Here is a 22,027-nt window from a genome sequence, read left to right on the forward strand (position 1 = left end):
ACAAAACCACATACGAGACAGATGGTGAGGAAATAAAATCCAGAGTTCATTTCAACAAACCGGAATATGGAGAAGGAACAAGCAGTCAACCAATGCAGCGAGAGGAAATGGGAAGCAACGATGAGAGGATCAGAAACCTCTGGGACAGCTATAAAAGGCCCAACATAAGAATCATTGGTTTGCCAGAGAGCGAGGAAGATGAACTAGAACTTGAAAAATTGAGTGAAAATATAATAAAGGAAAACTTCCCAGACTTGGGGAAGGAAATAGACTTACAGGTCCAGGAAGCACAGAGAGTTCCAAAAAAACTGGACCCAGGGAGAACCACTCCAAGACACATTATAATCAAAATGTCAAAAATTAAAGATAAAGAGAGAATCTTAAAAGCAGCAAGAGAGAAGAAAAGAATTATGTACAAAGGGGTCCCAATTAGACTATCAGCTGACTTCTCAAGGGAGACCCTGCAGGCAAGAAGGGACTGGCAAGAAATATTCAAAGTAATGAAAATCCAAAACCTACAACCACGAATACTCTATCCAGCGAAATTGTCATTCAGAATAGAAGGACAGAGAAAGTGTTTCCAGGACAAAATAAAACTGAAAGAGTTCATTAGATCCAAACCACTGTTATATGAGATGTTAAAGGGACTGGTTTAGAAAAAGGAGGATCAAGACAATGAAATCTAAAATGAAAACTGCATCACAAGAAACAACAGAAGCTAGGGAATTGAAACAAAGGCAAACTAAACAGGCAACGAGAGTGGAAAAAGAACTATAGGTACGGGGAACATATTGGGGGGAGGTCAACAGGGAGGGGGAATGGGGAGAGGGAGGGAGATGATATAGGAATTAAGGATCATGGTAGGAGGGAATGGAATAGACAGAGAGAGGTTGAGAAGAACTGTATGCACAACTAATGGACATGATCTAAAAGGGGGGGACAACTGGAGGGAGGGGGCCACTGGGTGGAGGGGAGCAGAGGGAAGGGAAATTGGCACAAATGTAATATTATAATCAATAAAACACATTAAAAAACATACTCAATTGCAGAACAGTCTATAGAAGCTGCTGAAAGCTCTTTAGAATACCAACAAAAATTATAATTCATGTACAACAAATATCTAAATGCAAGTCAGAAGTTAAAAATGGTCTGGAATGCAAGCAGATGTGTAACACCAAGCTTAAAGGTAATTTAAGTCTCTGAAATACAAATTTCAGATTCTTAAATGTTTTATGACTATTTCTTAACAGTATCTTAAATTATCCTTTCTCATATATAAGAAAGTAAATCCTCTAGAATAATCTATAGAAATATTGAGTAAAGATTAAAAAAGTATTTCTGGTACAAAGATTTTTTTCTATTATTAACACAAGTGAAGCATAAAAGCATGCTTCCTTATTTTAGATTCTTAAATGTTCCTGGGCCCTAGTGCTCCCTCTAGAGGAAAGAGTGGGGAAACAAAGATTTTTAAACGTAATGGGACACAGGCAAAAGGAGAATAGTACTAAAAATAAAGGTGCAAAGAATAACTACAAAAATTGAGTAAAATATAATGCAAAATAATATTTTAATTTTATTTTTATTATTTAGTATAATGGTAAAGAACATAGAAGTTTGGGGATAACTAACAGGAATCATAAATTAAATAATGATTTCTACCTAGCCTTGAGCTTGTCATCTTTTATCTAATTCTTCTTTAAAATTATTTAATGAAAATCTACAAACTCTGCATTTCCCAGCTGTATTCTTCTAAACTCATAAATACTGCCACCTTGTGAATACCATTAGATATGAGAGAGATCATAAATTCAGATATAAATTTGCTAAAGCTATTAAGCTGATACTGCTTTTAACTATTCTATACATAAGCATATCAGATTTGCAAATGAAAACTTGTGCCTGACTTCCACATCTGGAAATAACAGAAGGAAAGTTTAACAGATTAAAAATTGGTATCTTTCATGATTCTTGCAATACTAGAAAGTATCTTTAGTATTGTTGTTATTATTTGAATTAACTTTTTAAACCAGAAAAATAATTTCCCATCATAGTAGAAAGAATATGAGACCTGAAGTTAAACATCCAGGTTCCAAGGCTTGGTTCTTTGACTTATTAGCTGTAGACTTTGGGGTGTTTCTTTCAACCCCTGAAGACTCAGCTCATCACATACAAATTGACTTTATCCACCTACCTGCATTTTTATAGACTGAATAAAAATAAAGTACAGGAAAGCACAGCACATAGTATAAAGCACAATAGAAATAAACAATTTTATTGTCTTTTTAAATTGCTGTAGATGTTATAAATCCATACCACCTTTGAATCTCTTTTAGAATGAACAATTTCATAAAAGTTTATGTTTAACTTTGGAATTCAAGAGTTCTGGTAATTTTAAACCCTGAACTCTGGTCTTTGATAACCTAAAGGGCTTTTGATGTTATGCCATGGACTCTACCAAGTTTTTGGCCAAATACTATTGATTGTGGGATTTCAATCAATTCAGAGTAACCCTGACCTGGATACTTGAAGGTTTCAACCACTCGTCATTTGAAATCACCTCTCCTCTTAATAATTACCCAATCCCGGCAAAGTCAAACAACCAGAAATCAGGAAGATAGAATTGCTATTCTGCAAGAAGTGAATTATCAACAACAGTAGGTCAACATGTTTTGAATAGTGCCTTGAAACCTTAAACACTTCTCATTTTAAATAAAAACTAACATCGAAATACTGCCTAAGCATCTATGGAACTAAACAACCTATAAAGTATTCTGAAGTAGAGACTTCTTGGGTGGGAGGGGTATTAAATGTTTTAAGTTCTTAAATTTATATTCAGAAGAAAAGACCAAACTTTCTGAGTCTATCTGTAGATAAAACAGGCGAACATGAACTCTGACCTTCACTTCACTGTTAGCATGCTTGGGATGCATTTAATGGGGGGAAATCTATTTAGTTTCTAATGAATCGGTAGCTTTTCATGTTACAAGTAAACATAAAAGGAATTAGGTTTCTATGATGAGTAAGTGTGTATACAGAGCTCTTATTTCTAGGGAAAAAGGAATGAGATCCTTTGTGAGCTAATAAAGTCAAGAATATTTCATCTAAGGTGGTTTTGGGTACCTGAGCAAAAATAGTGACATGTTTTTTGCAAATATACAAATTTTTCACAATGGAATCTGATGAAAAAATAATCTCATGAAGCAATGCCAATGACCTGTAACATAAAAGCCCATCTAAGGAGTTCTAAAATGAGGACTATTAACTTAATTATTTTATAATGTGATGATTCCATCATTACCATCTCTAATCTGTTTTATTCAAAATTCTTTCAGTGGAAAACATGAGATAACTAAAAAAACAAAACTATTTAAAACACAATTGATTTCAATATGCTTGTGTCAAGTTCTTTTACATGCAATTGGTTCTTCTTAGTAGACGAGAAAGAAAAATTCTACAAGGTCTACACAATACTCCAAGTTAGTTCTATGTGTCAGAAGTACCATTGGGAGGTCTGCAAATTTTCTGATGCTCCAGCCCTTTAGGTGGAGCAGTGTACTTCCTGTTGAACACTACTTAAAAATGTAAACCAGAGAGGTTGGAAGTGCGTGAGAACCAAACATATTGGAATTTGGGTGGTGTCTGTGCTCCTGTATTCAGTGAATGATCACCCATGCATGCAGCAAGTCAACCGGAGACAGCCACATCCTCCTGGAAACAAATAATGTTTCCTCAAAACATGAGAGACAAATGAAGGGACACTGTTCAAAGAGTAAGATTCTCATTCTTTTTCTAGATTATAGGTTTGTAGACAGAAAAAAAGGGGGAACATTTGCTTTTATTTTTAGAGTAAAATGATGTATTTCCAAATGTATTCTTGAGAACATGTCTTAGGGTCCAAATATAAAATGTTAAAGTTTTTTCATAAATTAAGTTAACATGCAGACAATAGATTCTGAAAGTCCATTGAGCTAAAACTGGTTCATTGTAAATCCAATATATTTAAAATTAATCATCATGGACTGAAGAAGCAACTAGGTTGTGACTGCATATAAGCTGCATGTTATCAATCAACTTCTGACTACATATCACTCATGGATCAAATACATTTTTGGTTCTGTTGAAAAGTATTTGTTACCTGGCCATCTGAATTTAGTAAGACACTTGTAGATGTTAGATAGCATTCTAGATGTTATCAAGAATCATGGGAAACAGTACTGATGGCCTAGATTGCTTAGTTTCTAGTATGTTCATAGGAAGCATTACAGTTTATTTTGAAACAGCAGGTACATAAAACTTATTAGTTCATATTCAGCCCTCACTAGAACCTCGTGTGTAGGCATTTAGTCATGTATGCACTCACTCATGATGCAACAAACATTGTGTATCCAATGTGCGCTGGTTATTGAGTTCACCAAAATGAGTGAGAAAAACTTCTTGTCCTTGAAGAATTTACAAGACAGTGGGAAAGAGGCTAGTATATATATTTATTATAATTATAATTATAATGGGGTATAGTATGCTAAAGAAATAAAATGTAGTGTGAGAGAGAAATACAGAAACACATGAGGTGGATATTTAAAGCAGACAGGGTGCAGGGTATAACAGTCCTTGTCTCTCTCCCAGGCTAACTCAGAGGCCCCGTGTAGATCCTGGGAAAGTGACTCAGACTCCTGACATAGTTTCTGCTAATGTGACTGAATCCCAGACCCTAGATGAAAAACCTTTATTTAAATTAAACCTGGCACAGAAATACTTGAGCTCCTTACCAAAATCTAATCCAACAGGACCTTCACTTCTCATCAGTGTCACAGCGAAACCTACTGCTTAGAGCAACAGTCTTCCCCTTGAAGAGGGATGGGTGAGCAGACAGCAAGACTAGAAAAACCAACAGCTTAGGCACAAAGACAACTTCTTCAGCTGAAGGATGTGTGTGTGTAGGGGGGAGGTTGTGACTTACCTTTTCAAGCGGGCAATGTGTACTATCTCGAAGAAATGGAAGTAAGTTTGGTCGATCATATTCAGCATAAAGGCTGATCTGTTTTTCATGGTAGCACTGCCCCTTATGATGGTCTCTCTTGAAAAGTTTATGCAGATACTAAAAGGAACAAAGGAACAAAGCATAAATGTTAAAATAAGAAAAGCAGTATCTGTTTAACATAGTTATTTTAATTCTAAACAACTTCCATGAGAGGCTGGAGGAAAGCAGTTTCCAGGAAAAAAATCTGAACATGAAAGAGAAATACCTTTGTGAGAACAAGGAGATTCTGATGCTTTCTCTAGAATGGCCCAGGGTGACTTAACCAGGTGACCTTGGAAAGTCATTAAACCTTTCCGGTGACTGAGTTTCTTTACCTGCAAAAATCTCATTGGGTTGCTGTGAGGCTTGAATGAGTTACCATTTGTAAATCACTCAAAACCATGCCTGGCATACACTAAGCACTACAGAGATGTTAAGGATAGTACAGCTGACCCTTGAACAACATCGGTTTGAACTGTGTGGGTCTACTTATAAGCTGATTTTGTTCGGTAAACATATAGTCAACCCTCTATATCCTGGAGTTTTGCATTTTCAGATTCAACTAACTGCAGCCCCCAAACAGTACTTTTGTTGATCTGCGGCTGGGTATCCACAGATGTGGAGGGCCAAGTATATGAATTATTCTATGCCATTTTATAGAAGGAGCTTGAGTATCTGCACATTTTGGTATCTGCAGGATGTCTTGGAACTAATCCCCTAGGACAGAGAGGGGCAACAGTAGTTAAGTTTGGGGGGAGTCAAAAGTTATATACAAATTTTCAATCTGTGAGTTACCCTGGCAATGTTCAAGGGTCAAACCATAGTTGTTAATAACTGTCACCATCATCTGCTCTGCCTCAGAAATAAAAAGCTTGGTTAGTGGTCTTCCTAAAGCATAAAAATTCTTGCCTTTATATTTAAGAGAGGCGAATCATGGGATAAGAATATGTTCTTAAAAATCCAAGCAGAAAGCACTAAATTAATTCTCACATAGTCCTCATCTCCTCTCTGTTAGGATTATTGAGAATCTGTGTTTGCAATGAAATGCTGCTGTGCTGGTGACATGAAAAACAAAAATAACAAGTAAAAATCAAGAATATAGGTATTCTATACCAGTTTTCAAAATGATTCCTTTCCCTAGTTGTTTGAAACAGTTAATGGACTTCAAAGGAAGTAATTCACTTTCTACTCAGAGGCAAGATTAAGTCTATCAATATATTACACAGAAGCTGGAAATCAATGTTCAATGTTTAGTTAGTGCTAAATGTAAACAAACATCCCATAACCCACCGGAGATGAAAAAGCTTCATTAGAGCACTCATATGAAGTGCGTTCACACCCTTAGTGGATTGGTTCAAAAGAACCATAGAACCATCTGCCTGCCCTTGAAGCTGTGACCGTCAATGAGTTATGTGAAGTTTGATGTTCACTGTTGTATATGGTCACTAAAGAAGCCTAATCATGACAGATGCATATTTAGAAACCACTCCTCAGGTTAAGTGCTTATATCTCCCTAAGGCAAGAACAGGACAGCAGTCAGGCAGGACTCCACGTGGTCTGATAAAGGCGATTGCAGTACTGGTCCTGGCCACGGTCAGTGTGTGAGCTGGGCCCACAGTGCTATTCCCAGGGGTACAAACAGGATAGGAAGGCTCTGTCACATCTGCCAAGGCAAATTTATAGAGATATTACATGACTTGACAGGAAGGTGAGCCATTTTAGTGTGGCCTGTGCCACCATTTCTCCACTGTACTAATTACACTGTCATACAAATACCTACCACCTCTAATCCTGTCTCATGGCATAAGGAGGTCAGCAATCACTGTTTTATAAACAAATCCCAAGGTGGCTAGCATAGTGCCATCTTTCTTGAGTCATCAGATGATCTTGAGATATCCAATCATGAGCAATATAGCAATAGCATCTGCACAAAACTAACTTTTGAATAAAATATCCTATATCTAGAGCCTCCTTCTAGGGTGCAAAAGAGTTGGGCAAAGATCTTCATAGACTTTCAGGAATAATCCCTATTTTAATTGAAACCTTTTCTTGTATAATTTTTAAGGGACATAGAAAACATCTACTCCTGCTTTACTCACATGATGACAGCAATGCAGAGAAACAAAGTATTCCCCACAAAGAAACCTAGGATAAAGGCCCTTAACAGCACCACCACCAAGACCACACTAAAGATGTTAGATTAGCTACTGTCAGGTGAGGAACGAAAACACAAGACTCTGTTCCTTTATACCATAATTATATTAAGTAGTAACTATAGAAGGAAGGTGCTTACTCCCAGGTTCAGTTTGATAATAGAAAAATGAATATAACTTTTTTAAAATCACAATTCAATTGTGAGTCAAATTAAAGTGCCTTATCAGAGCACACTGCAAATTTTAATGATTACAGAATACTGTTTGTGGTCAACCATTCAACCTGAGTATTACTCGAAGAGTTCACTCCAGTATTCTCACACTGATACTAAAAGTGATGTGCCCCCTGGCTGCTGTGGCTCAGTGGATAGAGCGTCGGCCTGCAACTCAAGTGTCGCTGGTTCGATTCCCAGTCAGGGCACATGACTAGGTTGCATGTCAGGTCCCCAGTTGGGGGCATGAGTGAGAGGCAACCACACAGTGATGTTTCTCTCTCTCTCTTTCTCCTTTCCCTTCTCTCTAAAAATAAAATAAACAAACAAATAAATTATATATAAAAAAAAGTGATGTGCCCACTATGCCATCAAAAGGGCAAAAGAAGGCAACTGTCATGCTCACCACGTGCTGTAATTCTGGTCTGTCTTCTAGTTCTTCCACTACCTTTTTCATCTAGAGAAAAAAGAAAAATTTAAGCATAGAGTTATGAGAGACAGACATAGCTGCAAAATTATCTGATAAACATCTGTCCTCTTCTTGGCTATTGTGGTCCTAGACACTCATCTGGTAACATATATAAACATAAGACACTCACAGAAATTTTATCTTCATTGTCCAAAAGCATGTCAACAGCTTTCTGAAATTAAAAAAAAAAAAAGCCAGTCATTGAAATTTGTCATGTAAGTAGAGAACACTGAACATGATGTGTTGAATATGATGACACAGTTAAAGGTAGAAAGCTTACTTTCCATACATAAAGAAGTCCTTAGCTTCACAACCACCAGTAAGTGATATATTTATAAAATAATGCATTTTAAAATGGGCCTCAATCTGAGATTTATGTGTTTTGCATACTACTGAAATGTTATCTTGTTATAACTAACTAAATACAAAATATCTTGACTACATGTATTACAGCCTCCTTTTTGACTCAGATATCTTCACAAGCCCTCACATGACTCTCAGTAGTTAGGGAGAGAGTGTTGTTCCTAGTACCACAAAATTAAGCTTTCCTTCTTGCCACCTAATTACTGACCAAGTCTCTCTATAGATTTCACAGATTTAAAGAGTTGGTCTTATGTGGAGAAGAGCCAGAAAAAATTAAGATACCTGAAAGTGTCAGAATGATACAAGGCTTATGGGCCTTTAGAATTTATTTTAGCTACCCTTGATATTCATGAAACACAAATTAGACAGTGTTTGTTATAAGAGCCCACCAGACTGAGCTTCAGAATACCTGGATCCTATTCTGGCCTCTGCTCCAAACATTTTTTCCCTCTGAAAGATGAGGGTATTAGAAGAGATTATCCTACAAGTGTGTTATAATTAAAAAGCTCTATGATTTCTTAATTTTGGTTCATATTCTTGAATAGCAATTAGTTTCAGTTCATTGACTTTTCTATAACTACATATGCAAAACTAGATTCTTGAGACATACAGGTGGATGAGTGAAGAGGCAAATGTAATTAATTTTTATATAAGCATCACATCCTCTTGATCATGTTATGCCAGAGAAGGAGAACCTGTATACCTGAACTTTTGGGGAACTGCACTAATTCTTTTTAGGTCTGTAGTCCCTAAATTTGATTAATTTAGAATGAAAAATGGGCTAAAAGCATCTTTCAGAAAAAAAAGAGGTATATTTAGCTTCTACTTAAATTAAGTTTAATTTTGTGAAGACTAATAAATAGCATGTAATATATGTGTACTTATATGGATATAAAATATACATACACATAATATAGCATTTAATACCTTTAAATACATTAAAATAAAATGGAAAATTCCAAGTAAACATTTTGGATCCTTAAGTTTCTTTTTGATTTATCTATAATTTTCAATTTTCTGAATAACAATTACCATGTTTTATGAAACTCTTTATTTCAATGACTAGCTCTTGTCATTAGCTTTCTTTTTTAAACACACACAGAGTTTGCATCCCTGTACGAGAGCTGCTGTGAGCTGTGGAGTCTCAGTGCCATCATTAGTCAAGCAATCCACTATTCGAATTTGTCTTACAATAAAAAATAAAAAACACATTCCTCTGGACCTAAGTGTCATCTGAGATCCGTGGACACTCCACATGCCAAATCTATGAATGCCAAGGGAAAAAAAATTACAATAAATAGATCAAAGTAAAAGTTCACTTAAAATTTTAATTCTGAGACATACAATTAAGAGGATTGAATGAGCCAAAGCATATGGTTAGTTTCTTTGTTTCTATGAATTACATGAATCGTTTTACTAAAAATTTACTTCACACACAATTTCAAAAGTTACACATCGAATTAGGATTGTTTTTACAGAAAAATCATGTCAATTTGAATGCCAACTTCTAAAATACCTAACATCTAGTAAGGGTCCAAGTGTTCTGAACATGATCAGCATATAGCCAAAGTATGTGATTTATTAACTACTCTAGCATCTGCATAAATGTCTAGTTACTAAAACTTGGAAGAGAAAAAATAATTATCAGTATTAAAATGTAAGAAAAAACACACATTACCTCAGAATCAAAATCCATTAACAAAACAATTTTATCCTTGATAGAGTTGAATAGATTATGCTTGTGAATCAACTGGAAAACATCCTTATGTCTCAATGTTAAGTATATTTCCAAAGCATTGCCATAGTTTTTGTCATAGGTGTACCTGGTAATAAAAATTTTTAACATTAATGTTCATCGATACTTTTGATTAAACACACACACTCATATACAAATCATATTTTACAATATTAAAAACTGAAAACCATGTTTAGAGAGAAAAGTTAACTTTATTTGGAAAACTAATAAATAATAAACTAATAAATAAGTAAATAAATAAATAAAAGTATTTCTCAGAATCTTGGTTTACAGCTCACCAAAATTTTAGAAAATTTACAATATTTAATTTAAAAATTTTAACAGAAATTCTCAAAATTAAAATATATATATATATTTATTTGAGAGAAAGAGAGAAACATCAATTTGCTGTTCCATTTGTTGGTGCATTCACTGGTTGATTCTTGTACGTGCCTTCATCGGGGATCAAACCTGCAATCTTGGCAATACTGAGACTATGCTCTAATTTACTGAGTTATCCAGCCAGGGCCTCAATAATTTTTAATAGAAATCCATGTACAAAAACAACAACAACAAACCTATGACCCAAAATAAAGGAAATGCTTTTTCTAGTACTAGAAAATCAGTTCAAATTCTTACAGACAGTATTCAGCTGATGAATAATATTCCAAAAGCTTATCTATAAGGGGGCTATATGATTTAAATGTATTTTTCTGTTGAAACAATGTTTTCCGCATTACTTAATTCCCTATGCGGGCTCCTGAAAGCCAATTGAACCTAAACTGCACTGTGCGTCCCGGTTTCTTATTGGTACTTTGTTACTACTACATAATCTAAGGAATACTTAGAACAATGTTTCCAGAAGGAAATGAGGAGCATTCAAACTCTTTCAACTCTGAATGCCACAAACACAACACCCTCTGTGAAAAGTCTTAAACAGACCTGAATTCTAGGCCATTCTGGTGTAACTTTCTTGGTCTTGGGCAAAAGATGTAATATGGGCAAAGGGTTGGTCTGAGGTGGTGGGAGTACCAAGGAGGGGCGGAAGCAGGAACTGTCTTCCTGAGATTATCTGAAGTTTGCTTCTTGTTTCATGGACCAAAGCTCTTTGAGGGAACAAGTGTACCATATCTATCTCTGTATCACAGGCATACAGCACAAAGCCTGGGTCACTAAAAGTACTCCCAAAATATGAAACATAACTTAGACTCCTTTTACTGAACCCTGAATCAGTGCTAAGCCACTGCATTTAGTTTTTGATTTGGTATCTCACTTAAGTCTTAAAATCACCCCATAAGGAATTGTTACCTGCAATTTTACTGATAAGGAGTCTGAGGTTTGAGAGACTAACCAACTTGCAGATCCAAGAAAGACAGAATCCAGAGCCTCAGGGAAACCAATGTGCCTGAGTAATCTAAGACCAGCATTCTTCCCTCTTATAACCACTGCCTCTGCCAAGTATTGCAGACTAGGATTCTTCTCTGGGAAAGATTACACTACAATTGCTGTTTCACACATTTTTTTTACCTCCTAGTTGTTCACTGGAGGTTAATGAAAAAATTTCACTAAGAGTGAATATTAAAAAACTAGTATACCAAGCTCAGTCCTCTGTGTACTCCCCATTCGGACTTCACCAGACCTAAAATATGAAAACTTTCCATATAGAGTGATTTTGAAAAAAGAAGCACTAAATTATACTCACAATTCTGCAAGGGTTTGAAGTAAGGTCCTGTTCTGACTATCTTTCTTCAGGTGATCCCGAACTGCTTGAACTATTACCGAATTGTTGTACAGATCTCCAGGCCATTCTCGGATCAGAGTGGCAAAACCCTAACCAAGAGGGGGGAGGGCGGGACACACTCATTAAATAGGATAACAATCCAAATGTTTAAACAGTGTCTAAAGGCATTCATGTAAACAGACAAAATAATTCTATGATGAAAACTTTGGTCCACAAACATACCAATTTTCAGACTGTCGGTCTAAGGCTGGCCAAGGGAGACAGAGAACTACTGCACACTAACCTCTATTTGCCACTTCTGGGAAGAAGATTGTGCCACCCACTTCTGTTCTTATTTGATGAAATGTACAAGTAAGAAAGGCGCTCTGGTCCTTAATTAAGCACCACTGCACAGACAGAATGCTGGTTTGACTTGCTCTGTCCTCGTTCTGGACTAACTACACCATTTGCACTACATCTTTAACATCTTACAGATACCTTATGTATGTCAGACCTGGGCAGCACGGCCAGCACACTGCACACCACGGCTTGTCCCATAGTGGAATCACCTGCATCCTTCAACAAATTACCGTCTTTGTTCTCCTTCCACATCTACCTCTGACCCGAGTTTTGTTTGGGAATTTGAGACTTTGACTCAAGTCTATTCCCTAGCTCTTACTCTATCACTGGATCTCAAATTTTGTGGTTCTGACAGAAAACCCCAGATCATCTGATTGGATCATGTTTCTCTCCCATGGCTGATTCTTGGCCCACATCCTAGGCAGCTTCTGCTCTCCTGATTCCTGACTTAAGCCCTCAGGTTTCTGTTCAAGTTGAATTCATGCTACAGCACCTAATTTCTTCCTATAAGAATACAGGCTTATTAAGTAAAGGGACTATATACATACATGCATGTGGATGCTTGGATCTTACATGTCCAAGAATACCTGGTTGACAGTAACTGACCAAACACTTGAGTTACCAGGGTAAGGGATCACTATTTTAAAGATCCCTTTGGATTCTAAGATGTAAAAGTCATCTCAGAGTTGAAACAGTGTTTGCCATATTACCGTTCCTCAATCAGTTATTGGTTAAAAAAAAGTATCTTAACAAGGTGTTTAATACTTGGTAGGCACTCAGAAACACAGGAATTAGTTTTCTCATTCCCTCTCTAGTCTTATTGCCTCTTTCTATTTCTGTACATTAACCTTTGGCAAACCACCTCACATTCTCATGGGAAGAAAGTTGTAAACAGTCTTCCTTATCTTTAAAACCTAACACCAGAATAAAAAAGAAGGCAATGACAGTATGCACCACGCTGTGAGGCACCACAAATGAAAACTTATCACTAGGGCCCTGAACTTCGCAAAGACTAAAGATGGGGCTATTTTTATTACCCTGGAAGTTGGCCCAAAGCTAGAGAACATGGTATAGCTCCTGTTTTATGGATTGTCCTAATACCAGTCACAGCTCTAGAAAAGAGCTCACCAGTTCTGTCTAGAACTTGCCCACCAGAAATCTCATCTATTCCTCTGGTCATAAGGGGAACTAGGCTTAGGCTGAGCTTTAGCCACAACACTTTGTTGATAGCTTTATTGGAATATCCAGCATAGTATTTAATAACGTATCTTTATAACAGGGTTCTCAAACTCAGTACTGACATCTGAGGATAGATCACTCGATCTCAGGAGCCTATCCTGCGACATTGTGAGATGTTTAATAGCATTCTTCCTGGCCTCTGCCCACTAAATGACAGCACTAATTCCCCAGTAGGAACAACCAAAAATGTCTCCAGATATTGTCAAATGTCCCCTGTCATTGTCGAGGACGACTGGTTTACATGCTTGGTTGGGTGTGACTCATATTATGAGTGACTGCTGAAGAGTCATCATTCCATTCACATTTGTACGCCCAGTGCCTAGCATGTTCCTGGAATATAGTAGGCACTAAACAGATACTTTCTGAATAAATGTGTGCCGAATTAACAAACTTAAAAAATTATAATCCATTTTGGGTGCATGCAAACAGCAAACTTAAAGTACAATGTAAGCATACTATTTATTCGATGCATGACCTTGGGCAAGTAATTTAATTTCTTCATTCTTTAGTTCTCTCTTCTATAAAATCGGGTATTACACTATTTATAGTGTCGTTGGGAGTATAAAATCACAATTTGCATGTAAAAGTGCAGAGTTACAGTAGATAAACAATTTATGTACTGGCTTTCTCCTTACACAATGAGCAAACAGATCTAATTTCCTATCCCTTTCCCTATTCCTGCCCCCTCAATTTCCTTTAATTCTCCTTTGACAAAATTAGTTCTGAGTCTCACTCATTAGAAAGTTCTGATTTCTTTAGGAGTAAATGTCAGTAGTAGCTGCTATTCTATTTATGAAATTCCCAAATGACACTTATTTCCTTTTCCTATTAGGGAATTCTCGAAAATGTACATGGATTAGAACTTATTTCATCTACCACATACAAACTACAATTCAGCTAACTTTAAACTAGTTGCTCTATTATATTATTTTTCTAAATTTCTTAACATTTTCTATTGAGAACAAATAAATATGACCTTGCTTGAATGCTATACCTCATAATCACTTTCCAGAAATTCATGTAAGATCATTTCATAGATGAGTGGTTTCAGAACTGGATCCCCCCTTGGCAAATAAGGACTAATAGTCTAGGGAAGGAAAAAGAAAGTAATTTTTAAAAAGTGGTAAAACAAAATTGTATTCAAATTATGCAGAAAACATAAAAGTATATTTTTGATTTTAAAGTTTAAGGCAACAAAGTACTTTGGAAGATTATGAAGAGAAAAGATTCAAATAAACTACTTTCTTACAACACATTTATATATATATATGTGTGTGTGTGTACGTGTGTGTGTACATATATATATATATATATATATATTTTTTTTTAATCCTACCAGAGAATATATTTTTATTGATTTTAGAGAGAGAGGAAGAGAGGGAGAGAAAGAGAAACACTGATATGAGAGCGAAACATCTACCAAATGCCTCCTGACAGGGGACTGAACCCACAACCTAGGTATATGCCCTGACCGTGAATTGAACCTACAGGCTTTTGGTGTGTGGGACGACACTCCAACCAACTGAGCAACCTGGCCAGGGCTACAACACTTAAAAAAAAATCTGTGAGGGATATGCATGTATGAATGAATGAATACAAAATTGCCTGCATCTCTCTGTTCCTCCTGATGGATTAATGAAAATCTAAATAATAAGAGGGAGAATGTCACAGAGATTATAAAAGTCAACTTCTTAAGTAATCAAGCAGTACAGCTCATCTAGTCAACTTTCTTTCCTTCAACTGGAATATATTAACCTTTAAAAACTCAAAATTATCTTTTGAAATTAGGGGCAAATATATAGTGTTCTTCAACTTTTTCAGAACTGTGTTAAGTGTCAAATTTCAAAATACTGTTAAATGACTCAGCAGTGCATTATGTACCGAAATCACCATTCCAAGGATCTCAGCCCCAGAGGAAAGGTCGTCAGACATCTCCGTCGGCAGCCGTCCGTCTCGAGAGACGATGGCGTAGCTTCTTGAGAGTCTATCTGCACCGCCGAGAATGGCTGTGCAGTCCGACTCGGGAGTGACAATCCCTGCCACACTTGTTACAGGTGAAGGCAGATGGCCGTTGTTGCTGCTGTTGACGCTGCTTCCGCCTCGATCTTTTCTGGACCGCCTCCTCGTTGCGCGCAGCCTCTGCACGTGACGTACCTTGCCTGACCGCGAGCCTCCAGGCTAGGCGGTCGTCTGCTTGAACTTCCCATGTGTTGAGATTGATGGAGCATTGTGTCATGTCCTTTTTGCAGATGTCTTTGAACCGCAGTTTTGGGCGCCCTGTCATCCTCTTGCCTTCTGCTAGCTCGCCGTAGAGGAGGTCTTTGGGGATACGGCCTGCATCCATTCTTTTGACATGGCCGAGCCACCTGAGGCGTCTCTCGCTGAGAACTGCATGCAAACTGCTCATATTGGCTCGCTTCAGCACCTCGGTGTTGGGGACCTTATCCTGCCAGGCGACATGCAGGACGCGTCGCAGGCACCTCATGTGGAAGCTGTTGAGTTTCCTTTCGTGCCTTGCGTAGGTGGTCCACGTCTCGCTGCCATAGAGGAGAGTGCTGAGTACGCAGGCTTGGTAGATGCGCAGTCTGGTTTTCTCAGTGAGGCTGGAATTGTTCCACGCTCGCCGGTTCAGTCTGGCCATAACTGTGGCTGCCCTGGCGATTCTCCGGTTGACCTCCAAGTCGACTGACAGAGAGCTCGAGATGGTGGACCCGAGGTAAGTGAAGTCGTTGACAACCTCCAGGGTGTACCCGTCGATGGTGATGCATGGGGGAGTCCCCGTGCCTTGAGCCATAACATTCGTCTTCGTCAGGCTGATGGCTAGTCCGAACTCCTTGCATGCGTGGGAAAGGCAAGTGACTAGCTGCTGGAGTCCCTCTTCGGAGTGTGATGTCAAAGCTGCGTCGTCGGCGAAGAGCATCTCACGGATGAGCACCTCTTTGACTTTGTTCTTGGCTCGTAGACGGGCCAGGTTGTAGAGCTTGCCATCAGATCTGGTGTGAATGAAGACACCCTCGCTGCAGTCCTTAAAGGCGTATTGGAGGAGCATGGAGAAGAAGATTCCGAACAGCGTAGGCGCGAGGACGCAGCCCTGCTTTACTCCGCTGCTGACTGGGAAGGCCTCAGAGGTTGCGCCGTTGTAGGACACTGTGCTGTGCATGTTGTCGTGAAAGGACATGACCACAGCAAGCAGATGTGGTGGACAGCCAATCTTCCGTAGCAAGCTGAAGAGACCGCTTCGACTGACCAGATCAAATGCCTTCGTGAGGTCGATAAAGGCGAGGTAGAGTGGTTTATGCTGCTCGTGACACTTCTCCTGCAGCTGGCGTAGGGAGAAGATCATGTCCACTGTTGAACGGCCAGCTCTGAAGCCACACTGGGACTCTGGGTAGACGCGGGAAGCAAGGGTCTGCAGGCGGGCAAGAGCGACCCGGGCGAATACTTTGCCGACGACGCTGAGGAGAGAGATGCCCCGGTAGTTGTTGCAGTCGCTGCGGTCTCCTTTGTTCTTGTACATGGTGATAATGTTGGCATCTCTCATATCCTGGGGGATGTAACCCTCCTTCCAGCAGCGACAGAGTAGATGGTGGAGCGGCTGTAGCAGGACTGGTTTCCCGCTCTTTAGGATTTCTGGAGGGATTCCGTCGCTTCCTGGTGCTTTCCCGCAAGCGAGGCGGTCGATGGCTTTGCTGAGCTCTGCCGCAGTAGGTGGGGTGTCTAGCTCCTCCATGACTGGTAGGTCTGGGATGGCGTTAAGAGCAGTGTCTGTTACGGTGTTCTTCGTTGCGTACAGCTCGAGGTAGTGCTCGGTCCACCGCCGCATTTGCTGTTCCTGGTCAGTGATGACCTCACCTGTCTTGGACTTAAGGGGGGCGATCTTGGAGGGGATTGGGCCTGTTGCCTTCTTGATACCCTCATACATTCCTCGTGCGTTGCCTATATCGGCGGCTTCCTGAATGCTTCTGCACAGGTTTAGCCAATAGGTGTTGGCACAGTGGCGGGCGGTCTTCTGGACTTTGTTCCTGGCAGCCCGTAGAGCTTGAAGTGTACTGGGAGTGGGCGTGACCTTGTAAGCCAGTAGGGCCTTCCTCTTAGCCTCGATCACGGGTTCCATTTCTTCCCAGTGAGCCTCGTACCAGTCAGCGTTCTTCCGCTCTTTCTTCCCGTAAGCAATAATGGCGGAGTTGTATATGGCGTCGCGGAGACGTGGCCAATTGGATTCGATAATGTCATCTGCCATCACTCCCTCGCCGAATGCATCTTCCATCTTGTTGATGAATTGCTGGGTCTTAACTGGGTTGCTGGCACAACTGGTGTTGATGCGTGGGCGACCCTTCATCTTGGAGTGGTGCAACCTCTTCGGCATTATGCGCACCTTGCTTACCACGAGGGCATGGTCCGTGTCGCAGTCTGCACTGTGGTAGCTGCGGGTGAGGAGGGTGCTGCCAATATCCGTTCTTCTGGTGATGACGAGGTCAAGCTGGTGCCAATGGCGGGAGCGGGGGTGCCTCCATGACACCTGGTGGATCTCTTTGCACTTGAAGAATGTGTTTGTCACGCACAGGCCATGGTGACACGAAAGCTCAAGCAGTCGCTGACCATTCTCATTGATCTTTCCTCTCCCAAAGTTTCCAAGGCAGGTGGGCCAGGCCATGTGGTCGGCTCCTACTCTTGCGTTGAAGTCTCCAAGGAGATAGAGAGCGTTACTTCTGGGGATCTTGGATAACGCTTCGTCCAGTGCATGGTAGAACTGTTCTTTCTCTTCGATGGTGGCGCAGAGGGTTGGGGCGTACGCACTAAGAATGCTGACTGGGCCGAAAGTTGTTGACAATCAGAGGGTAAGTAATCTCTCTGTGCCTCCTGTGGGTGGCTCTATGGAGTTAACAAGCGTGTTCTTCACAGCGAACCCAACACCGTCCTGTCTTGGTTGGTCCGGAGACTTCCCTTGCCAGTAGAAGGTGTAGTTGGTTTCTCTGATAGTTCCGTTGTCGGCCAACCGGGTCTCCTGTAGAGCTGCAATGTCGATGTTTAGTCGTGCCAGTTCCCTATCGATGACAGCGGTTTTCCTGGCACCCTTGATCCACGGAACGTCTGCAGTTAAGTCCGGGGCACATGGTCCTGATGTTCCAGCTAGCGAGGCGAAGAGCCGGAGGCTTCTTTCTTGTTGTTTGCTTGGAATTAACTGGTGCGGGTGTTTTGTGGCCCACTTTTCGAGAGGCGCCTCTCTGATCCCCACGCACCCAGTGGGGCAGGCGAGCCATGGCGAGACGGCACCTAATTGGCTGGGGCTGCCCAGCTTGAGGCGGGCGGTAGCTGTCCAGTGAGGTGCGATGACCTCTCCCACCATCAGAGGAGACCCCTGGCGCTCGTTTCCTTCGCCAATCGGATGAGCTTATAACCGGTATCTGTCTCCTCCCGTGTTGAGTCGACATCTTGCGATGACGCTGGAGTGTCCTCTCCAGTGAAACTGAAGCTACAGAGCCTGGGCAGGGTGATATGGAGGGTCTGCTGTTGCCCATGCAGCAGACCCCCCGTCTCTTCGCAGCTGAAGGGTCCAAGGGAAAGACAAAGTCAATACAGCTTGGCTTCAGGTGCGCCGCAGGAGTTGCCGGTGTTGACTACAATGTCAAACCGCCTTAGGGACTCCGGCTCCGGATTTTCTGTCGGGGTTTACTCCCTTAGCCTTTCCCCTGAAGAGGTATGCCGCAAGGCAGCGGAGGTTTTTTGGAGTCAGAGTTTTCCTTCTCTGGGTGAGGACCACTGACTGGATAACCCTTGAGACAGGTGCTTCTCTTTCTTCCCCATTCAATATCTCAAAGACTAGTCTTTTCTCAGACACAGAGAGACCAGGCTGTGTTAGTAAATTCCAGAGTTGGAAGGAATTGAGTGACCACTTCCCCACCCTTTGCCTCCAAGCAAGACAATACATTCATTCATGGTCTTCACTTTTTATTTTACATCAAGCTTACCGAGACGTCTTACTAAAAATGCAGAGTCCTGAGCACCTTTCTCAGAGATGCTGGTCTGGCGGACCAGCATCATCAGACATCTAAATAGCCAATTACATTACGTGGGAACTGATTTAATAAGAGGGATTAACAAGGTGCTGTAGCAAATCTTGCACACTTGAAGCACACATCACACAAGCTAAGGTCTGTTTAAGTAAAGAAAGAAAAAAAAGGGAGGGAGGCCTCCTTGGCACTGGAACAAGCATGAGTGAAGGTATGGAGCCATGAATGCATATTCTGCATTCAGGGAGATCACAGATGTGAAATGGGGTCCCTAAAGAGAGATGAGGCTGGAGAGGAAGGTTAAGCGGCATCATGAAAAGAGTTCAGATTTCACCCTATGGACAGGAGGGAAACAACAGCTATTAGGGAAGTGAGAGCAACATGTTGTCTTTAGATCTATCAAGAGTTAAGGCAGCAGTACCAGTAGGAAAGAGGAGAGGCTCAGTTGATAGTGACAGGGTAAAACTGACAAGACTTGGAGATTAAATAGAATAAGGTGAGTAAAATGTTCTCACCAAAACTGGCTTTGAGCTATTACGCATGGAGGAATGGGTATAATGTGATGTCATAAACACAGATTAGAAGGAGAAGAGCCGAATTTTGGAAGGAAAGGGGTTCATATTAGAGTGATTCTTATCAGCAATATATACAAGGAAAAATGGTCATCAAACACTTCCAATGTAGATAAGGAATTCAAAAAAGAAGTCTGGTTTATGGAGCTGTCTGGGTAAACATGGCCACAGGACTGGATAACATCATCCAGGAGCAGCCCAATAAACACGAAGAGATGTGTCCTTCAGGTTTCCCAGGGAAGAGAACATTTATGGGATGACCAGCTGAGCAACTGAGAATCTTTAGAAGAATATTCATAATGCTAAGAAAGCAGTGAGAAGGCCCACTTATAAGAAAAAGTTTTTAAAAACTGTTTTAAACAAATGCTGGAATACTTAATTGATTTTGGATATTATGTACCAAGTTGAAAGGTTAAAAACTGAAGTGTCAAAATTGCTTGTTAGAGCTTCATGGTCAAACCTTTCCCTTATTTTCCAGTAAGTAAAATATTATTTTAAATAGCATCAATCTTAAGTAATTTTGAAAAAAAAAAATACCCTCAAAAACCCTGTTTTATAATCTTCTGGATGAGACTATACCTGTTTTCCATATTCATTAAAAAGAATATGAAAACTTAATCTAAACATAGGACTGGAAGGAGGTAAGAAAGTGAACACATCATTTATGTAATATATTGTATATGTATCTATTTTATATATATAAAATATAGAGCAGGTTTATATTTTGAAACTAACTTCTAAAAGTTTGATGTTTCTTTCTAGCTGAGATAATTCACTTCTCAATAAAGAACTGACTTTTTTTTATCTTAATTTTATTTCTATTTCAATAAAAACATACCTCATTTTATTGTGCTTTGCTTTAGAGTGCTTCACAGATATTGAGAGGTTTTTTTTAGCAATCTTGCATGGAATAAGTCTATCATTTTTCCAACAGGCTCAGATGATAGTTAGCATTTTTTAGCAATAAGGTATTTTTTAATTAAGGTATGTGCATTGTTTTTTTTTTTTAGACATACTGTTATTGCACATTTAATAGACTACAGTAGTGTAAACAACTTTTATATGTACTTGGGAAACAAATTCATGTGACTTCCTTTAATAAGATATTTGCTTTATTGTGCTGGTCTGAAACCTAACCCACAATCTCTGAGGCATGCTTATATTAATATACTACATACACAAAAGAAGAGCTAAAAATAAAGTAATGCTTACCTTAAGCTGTCCAATTTCTTTAAATTTATAAACTTCATATTCCCAAAGTGCTGCATTTTTCCCAAGAATTCTCTGGCATTTGCTGGCAGCCGAAACATCCAGAGAGGAAGAAAGTTTTAAGTAAAAAAATAAACAGAAGCAGAATAAGTATACATTTCCCCTAAAGTTTCAGATAAATCTCCCATCTTATATTTTTGACAAATTTCTATGTCAAGTACCACTGCACATAAAAGTATTACCGATACTCACTGGATTGCAGGTGCAAGGTTGATGAAAATCAATAAATTCAATGCAAAAATACTTATAAATAAAGATGAATAGCTTTCAGAAGACTACGATTAGGAGTTTTCCCTATGACTTTCCTGTACCGAGTTGCCTGTTTATGCAGATGAGCACTGCTGATTTGGGAGCCTTTCTTGACTTGAAGAAATGTCATCATACCCAAAAGTACCAATTTAAACCACTTCTTGAATGGCTTTAAATAATAGACTACAAAATCAGACTTAAGAAAATTAGAATCCTATCATAGTAAGTAACCTGGAGAAGTGTTCACACATGAATAAAACCTTACTCAATTTGCACATCAAAGAAACATATTTTCCTAAATCAAAGAAACATATTTTCCTAAATCTCCGGGATGAAAAGTAGGCCTGAAGGCTGTTTTCCTGGACTGCCATGTACATGTTGCCCTGGCAGAAGGCAGCGCACAGCTGCAGGGAAGCCACTCACATGACACCCACATGACTGCAGGTAAGTCTTTTGCTCACCACATACTCCTGCAAACCAAGAGCCTGGGTTCTGACCACTTCCATTTAACTGCCACCCTCTTGATGAGAGACAATTCTGCTTGACTTGTGAGCAGAGGCACTGACTGTCTTTTTTCTAGATTACCTCCTCAAGGACGCTTCTAGAGGGAAGTACACTGAAAATTAGAGAACCCAAATAGTGCTTCCCCTCAGAGCAA

The 22,027-nt window shown here is 39.6% G+C and overlaps 1 protein-coding gene across 2 annotated transcripts in view; it reads right to left on the minus strand.

Annotated features, from left to right (window-relative positions):
* The window catches only part of VPS41 (VPS41 subunit of HOPS complex), a 233,952-nt gene that overhangs the window by 37,372 nt on the left and 174,553 nt on the right, over positions 1 to 22,027 (minus strand). For both annotated transcript variants that reach the window (XM_090287373.1, XM_090287372.1), the window contains 7 exons: positions 21,064 to 21,145; positions 14,263 to 14,355; positions 11,652 to 11,779; positions 9,893 to 10,037; positions 7,982 to 8,023; positions 7,789 to 7,839; positions 4,958 to 5,095 (listed from right to left, as the gene is read on the minus strand). In XM_090287373.1, the coding sequence (XP_090143499.1) occupies positions 4,958 to 5,095; positions 7,789 to 7,839; positions 7,982 to 8,023; positions 9,893 to 10,037; positions 11,652 to 11,779; positions 14,263 to 14,355; positions 21,064 to 21,145 (679 nt within the window). The remainder of the gene's footprint in view (positions 1 to 4,957; positions 5,096 to 7,788; positions 7,840 to 7,981; positions 8,024 to 9,892; positions 10,038 to 11,651; positions 11,780 to 14,262; positions 14,356 to 21,063; positions 21,146 to 22,027) is intronic.

Source organism: Furipterus horrens, unplaced genomic scaffold (assembly GCF_987537825.1).
Source record: "Furipterus horrens unplaced genomic scaffold, mFurHor1.1.pri manual_scaffold_9, whole genome shotgun sequence".
Classification (NCBI taxonomy): domain Eukaryota; kingdom Metazoa; phylum Chordata; class Mammalia; order Chiroptera; family Furipteridae; genus Furipterus; species Furipterus horrens.